At 36.1% G+C, this 6,571-nt stretch overlaps 1 protein-coding gene and 1 non-coding gene across 2 annotated transcripts; one reads left to right on the forward strand and one right to left on the reverse strand.

Moving 5' to 3' along the window:
* Positions 1-3,688: 3,688 nt before the first annotated feature.
* Positions 3,689-3,794, reverse strand: LOC141675370 (small nucleolar RNA R71). The gene has a single exon (XR_012556027.1). It is a non-coding gene; the product is annotated as a small nucleolar RNA R71 (small nucleolar RNA).
* A 929-nt stretch (positions 3,795-4,723) lies between these two features.
* On the forward strand, positions 4,724-5,803 carry LOC141673580 (uncharacterized). The gene has a single exon (XM_074480332.1). It carries the CDS (start codon positions 4,724-4,726, stop codon positions 5,801-5,803), a length of 1,080 nt encoding a protein of 359 aa, XP_074336433.1.
* Positions 5,804-6,571: the final 768 nt, after the last annotated feature.

A 6,571-nucleotide genomic window follows, 5' to 3' on the forward strand; every position in this document is an offset into this window, starting at 1 on the left:
AAGCCAGAAAATCCAAGATGACCAAATCTTAAATGCCATAACCACGAGTCATTTTTAAGGGCTAATTTCAAGCACTTCTGCACTTTCACCTGCATATCAAGTGTGAACAGGCGATTATTTGACATCTGCACATCTGCAATTGATTCTCGAACCTGATTTATGATGATGAGAGAATTATCCTGCATCTGAATATTATACCTTTTCTCCATAAGTTGGCCAAGACTGATGATATTATTTTTCAAAGTAGGTATATAATATTTATTTATATATGTTTTCTCATCATTCTTTGACACAATCATAATTGTACCTTTTCCTTTGACCAGAATTTTTGACGAGTCACCAAATGTAACTTCTCCGCTGATGGTCTCGTCTATCTCTGTAAATAAATCTTTACGGCCAGTCATATGATTTCTGGCTCCTGAGTCAAGATACCAAACATTCTTCATGCTCTCCTCGTCTCCTTTATAAGTGAGGAACATAGCAGTGCTAACGTCTTTATCTTCTTTTGCTGCTGCAAAATGACTTCTTTTTTCTACCTTTGGTGCTCTACACTTATAACTCAAGTGATCAAAGTTATTACAGTTGTAAAATTGAAATTGAGATTTATCACCTCGTTGAAATCCACCTCTTCCTCGCCCTCTAAAATTCTGACCACGACCAAATGGTTGATAACCTTCGGAATTTGGGCCTTTGTTGAAAGACTGTCTTCCACGTCCTCGTCCACCTCAATAGCCACCTCTAAAGCCACGTACAGAACTGCTACTGCCAGAATTGTCACCAATGGATACCTTACTTTGCAACGTCTTTTCCAAATGGCTTGCATCATCATTTCCATGACCCGAATAATGTCGAGACTTTCACCATTTCTTTTCATCTCATTTATCACGGTTTTCAAGCGTGTAACAAATTTACCAATATTTTCAGAATTCTTCATCTTTAAATTTTCGAACTCCGCGCGTAGCACCTAGAGCCGCACATTTTTAACTTTTTCAACTCCTTGGAATGATTTTTGCAAAATCTCCCACGCTTCTTTTGTCATTTTTGCTTTAGAAATTTTTTAAAGGTTGATTCATCAGCACCTTGAATAATTGTGTATAACGCCTTTTTATCTTTTTTTCGGATCTCCTTTAACCCCGTCTTCTCGGCATTTGGAAGTGCTGCTTCAGCAGTTGCATCAGCAGGCTCGTTGAACCCATTTTCGACAATTTTCCAATTATCGTAAGAATCGAGTAACACCTTCATTTCGATACTACAATTCCCATAATTTATGGACGTCAATTTTGGGATGTTGGGTTGCACCATAATCGCCATTTTTCACGAACGTAACATTGGCTTGGATACCACTTGTTGGAAACGTGTATGGACTTTTCTATTTCTCGAACTCGAAACACAGGGTGTATGTTTAATATTATTTGGATAATAAAATACACACTTGGCAAACTATGTATATATATAAGTAAAGCACACAAAAAACTTTTTATTTCACAAATATAAGCTACAACTTATTTTGTAAACTAGGATACAATTCTTCTTTTTATCACTCAAGGAGCTTCTGCTCTCTATTTATAATCACTCTATTTTTCACTTCAATATTTAGTAATGCAAATACAAGAGCCTATTTATAGGACCTTAAGATGATTGTCTCACTGCATATGTAAGCTACAAGCTGATCTAAGCACTTGCATTAGAAAATTTATTATCCAAATATGGCCAGCCTGCTCTTAAACATTGGGAAGCTGCTGCCATTATCATCTCTTGGGAATACAATACTTCTAGCTCTAATGGAACTTAGTTCTTATTTTCATACCACTGCTATTACAAACCCAGATGTAATCTTTCCATTAAGGCTACTGATAGAATATATTTTTATGTAAATTTTAGATGATTTTATTCCCATATTAATTATATTTTGCATTGATTTAGATATTTATTTAATAGATTTTAATGTTTTATTGTAGGAAATAAAAAATCTTTGACTTGGAAGGATTTGGAGCGAAAAGATCTATTTTGGAGTAAAAAAAGAAGAAAATTCGTATTATTTGGCTATACGGGCTGCAAATACTGTTTGATCCATATCTAGAGATCCAAAAATCCATTTTTCATGATTTTATAGTCCACGCGAAGCTTGCGAGATTTCCCTTAATTCAGAGATGGGCCCAAAAGCAAAGTCCAACTGGAAGAGCCCGGAAACAGGGGATCAAAAACAGCTGCGAATTTTACATTAAATCACTACTCCATTATGGAATTCTTTTGGTATTATTATTAGAACATTAAAAATACTTTGAAGATTAGAAATAGGAGGAGTTATGTTTTTTTTATCATTAGTTAGAGGAGAGAGACTTACGTTTACATACAAAAGCTAGGTTTATGTTCTTCATCTTCTTCATTGGATTCTTTATTTAAGCTGGAATCTCAATTTCTTCATTTATATAAAAGTTTAAGGTATCCTTAATCTCTTCTTATTTATTAGCATATGTTTTCTATGGCTTTCTTATTTATTCTTGTTGTTTTTATTGCTAATATGAGTGAGTAGTCTTATTCTAGGGCTTAAGGGAAGCCATGTTTGCACCGTGACAATTCTTAAATTTGTTAATAGTTTAATGGGTAAATAGTGATTCTAATTGATATGCTTTATTGTTTAATCTATGTAATTATCCAATATCGTGGATTAATTATATGTAAATAGGGGTAATAGATCGAGAGATTTTACTCACTAGAAGCACACATACGATTAACAGAATTGAGGATTAGTGCGAGAGCATAATTGGATTTCTGAAGGTGTTAATGCTTGAGAGAGGTTAACCATTACTTTAATTACTCGACCCAATAAATTGTTACATTTCTGTGAATGTTTTGGTGTAAGCATGGTGAACCTACATTGCCATAGACTTTAGTTATTTGATTTTAATCACATTAAATCTGCATTACTTAGTTAACTAGAAATTCACAACACTCGATTTAATCCAGAAACAATTTGTAATAGTTGAATTAAAATCCTTGAAATAGTCTCCTTGTGGATACGACACGTACTTGCCTGTATCTGCTAACAATAGACATCGTACACTTGCGGTATTATAATTTTACACATCAAGTTTTTGGCACCGCTGCCGGGGAGACGCCTATTTTCTATAGATTTTATTTTGATTATTTTAGATTGTTTCCTTTGTCTCATTGTAGGTTTACTTCCAATTGAGGCATATTTCATTGCTTTTTCTTGTTTTAGTTGTTGATGCCCTGGTCCACAGAAGAAGCAGAAGTAACTCCTCTTAGTCCGGAGTTTGGGATTACTTGTCAGCAATACATAGATCCCGTAAGGAAAGAAAGGCAGCAAAATCTCAGCTATTCAAAGATCATAATGGCAGAACTTCCTATTAAATCTTTGAAGAACTATTCACATCCCTCTCCGAGTGGTGTGCCTACTGGCCTTACTATGCCAACAATTGAAGCAGCAAATTTTGAGATCACACCGGCGTTGCTTACTATGACCCAACAGAATCAGTTTGCTGGTCTTCCCTCTGAAGACCCTACACTTCATCTGCAAAGGTTTCAACAGCTCTGTTCTACCATCAAACATCGAGGTGTCACTGCAGACCAAGCTCAAAAATGGTTGAATGATATCAATGTGACTGAGTGGAATGCAATTGTTCAAGCTTTCTTAACTGAGTGTTTCCCTCTGAACAGAACTGACGACTTGATTGACAAGATGACGGTTTTCAAACAAGAGTATGGAGAGTCTCTTAAGGATGCTTGGGAGAGATTCAAAGATCTTCAACATGCATGCCCTCATCATGGTCATGAGAAGTGGTTTGTGATAAAACGCTTGTACAATGGTCTTAATCTTGAAACCAAAGGTACAGTTGATAATGTTGCAGGTGGTGTATTTCTAGACAATGGAGTTCATGATGCATATACTTTCCTCGCAAATTTAGCTACCCATCACTTCAATAACCCGAGAGCGCCTAAGAAGGGTGGTAAACTTGAAGTGGAGGCTTATTCTCTCTTATCATCTCAACTCGTTGTGTTAACTCAGGAGATTCATTCTTTGAAGACTTCACAATCATCTTCTCCTCCTATGAGTATTAATGCATTGTCATCCATGGCTCCTACATCTTGTTTGTGAAGTGTGTGGCATCCAAGGTCACATGGGTAATGAGTGCTCATATAATTTTTAGAATTCACAAAATTTTCAGATGGAACAAGCTAATGTTTTTCAGCAGAGATAGCAGTATAATCCATACTCCAACACTTATAATCCTAGTTGGAGAGACCGTCCGAATTTCTCATATAGGAACAACAATGCTCAAAATCTTCCTATTCCTAATTAGCAGCAACAGTATCAGCAATCTTATCAGAGTTCTCAACAACAACAGTATAGGCCTTCTCAGGGACCTATGAATCCTCCTGGATTTCAGAAACCTCCTTAAAATTACGCTCCTCGAGCTAGTCAAGTTGCACAGCCTGATCAGACAAATGAGATGCTGAAATTACTGATGCAAGAGATTAAAGATTTGAAAGTCAATAACAAGATGATGGAAACTCATATTGCACAATTGGCTAGTTCTTCAACTGCAAGGCATCCTGGCTCTTTCCCATCACAACCAACAAATCCAAAAGAGAATGTGAATGTTATTTCTCTTAGGATTGGTCTTACATATGATGGTCCTTCAATATCTAATACTGATGTGACTGATGATAAAGAGAAGGACACCAGCAAAGACGCAATATGGATGATGTTGATCAGACAAACAAGGGTGGAACTAAAGGAAGCAAGAAACTCGATAACGATAAGATTGTAAATACTCCTCCACCATTTGTGCCTAAGTTATCATTTCCTAGCAGGATGAACAGAACAAAGGTAGATCAACGGTTTGGTAAGTTCATGACACTTGTCAAAAATCTTGAGGTAATAGTTCCTTTTACTGATTTAATTTCTCAAGTTCCATCATATGCAAAGTTTTTAAAGGATATTTTGACAAAGAAACGATCTTTTGCTGAGGTGGAGACGGTAGCTTTTACTGAAAAGTATAGTGTTGTTTTACAAAATAAGTCTCCACCTAAACTTAAAGATCCTGGAAGTTTTTCAATCCCTTGTCATTTAGGTGCATTATTTATTGACAAAGCTTTATGTGACTTAGGCGCTAGCGTCTCTGTCATGCCTCTCTCTATTTTTCAAAAATTAAACATGGGCGAGCTGAAATTCACACAAATGACATTACAAATGGTAGACCGTTCTATAAAATATCCTTTGGGTATTTTTAGAGGATGTGCCTGTCAGGATTTTGTAGTGTTGGACATGGAAGAGGATAGCCAAATCCCCATTATTTTGGGTAGGCCATTCCTGTGTACTGCAGGTGCTGTTATTGATGTTAAAATTGGGACTTTAACTTTGAGTGTCAGTGATGATAAAATTACTTTTACTCTAACTTCTGCTCTTAAGTCCCCTTTGCTTGAGAATACTTGTTGCAGGATTGATGTCATTGATGAAATTGTGCATGATGAGCTACCTCAGATTTTACTGAATGATTCCTTGGAAGCAGTGTTGATGCTTGAAGCTTCAGAAGGAGAAGGACATGCTGAAGTTGACTCATTTGTTCTTGAGTTGGATGGTAAGGCTGATCCAAGCCAAACTTGTGAGGTAACAAACACTATTACTTCTTGTGATAAACCTCATATGAAGAAATTAGAGTTAAAGCCTTTGACATCCAATAAGTATGTGTATCTTGATGATAATGAGTCTTATCCTGTGATTGTTAGCTCTAATCTTGATGATAATCAAATTTCTAAGCTTCTTACTGTGTTGTAAATGCATAAAAAAGCAATTGGTTATAGTATTGATGATCTTAAAGGGATTAGCCCAAACTTTTGCATGCATAGAATTCATCTAGATGAGGATCATAAGCCTTGCATACAGGGACAATGCGGCTTGAACCCTAACATGCAAGAGGTTGTTAAAAAAGAAGTCCTAAAAGTACTTGATGTGTGCATCATTTACCCAATTTCTGACTCAAAATGGGTAAGCCCGGTTCAAATAGTTCCTAAAAAAGGAGGAACCACGATGGTTAGGAATGATAAAGATGAATTAATTCCTACTAGAGTTGTCACTGATTGGCGAATGTGTATTGATTATCGTAGATTAAACACTTCCACTAAAAAAGATCACTACCTCTTCCATTCATTGATCAAATGCTTGAGAGACTTGCTAAACATAAATTCTTTTGCTATTTGGATGGGTATTCAGGGTTCTTTCCCTATACACCCTGATGACCAGGAAAAGACTACATTCACATGTTCATATGGTACCTTTGCATATCGAAGAGTGCCGTTTGGATTGTGTAATGCTCCTGCTACTTTTCAGCGTTGCATGACAACCATATTTTCTGATTTCATTGAACCAATTATGGAAGTATTTATGGATGATTTCAGTGTTTATGGTTCTGATTTTGATGTGTGTTTGTATAATCTCTCTAAAGTGCTTAAACATTGTGAAGTTAACTTGGTTTTAAATTGGGAAAAGTGCCACTTTTATGGTCAATGAAGGAGTGGTACTTGGTCATCTTATTTCTAAGCGTAG

This window comes from Apium graveolens, chromosome 7, assembly GCF_009905375.1.
Source record: "Apium graveolens cultivar Ventura chromosome 7, ASM990537v1, whole genome shotgun sequence".
NCBI lineage: Eukaryota > Viridiplantae > Streptophyta > Magnoliopsida > Apiales > Apiaceae > Apium > Apium graveolens.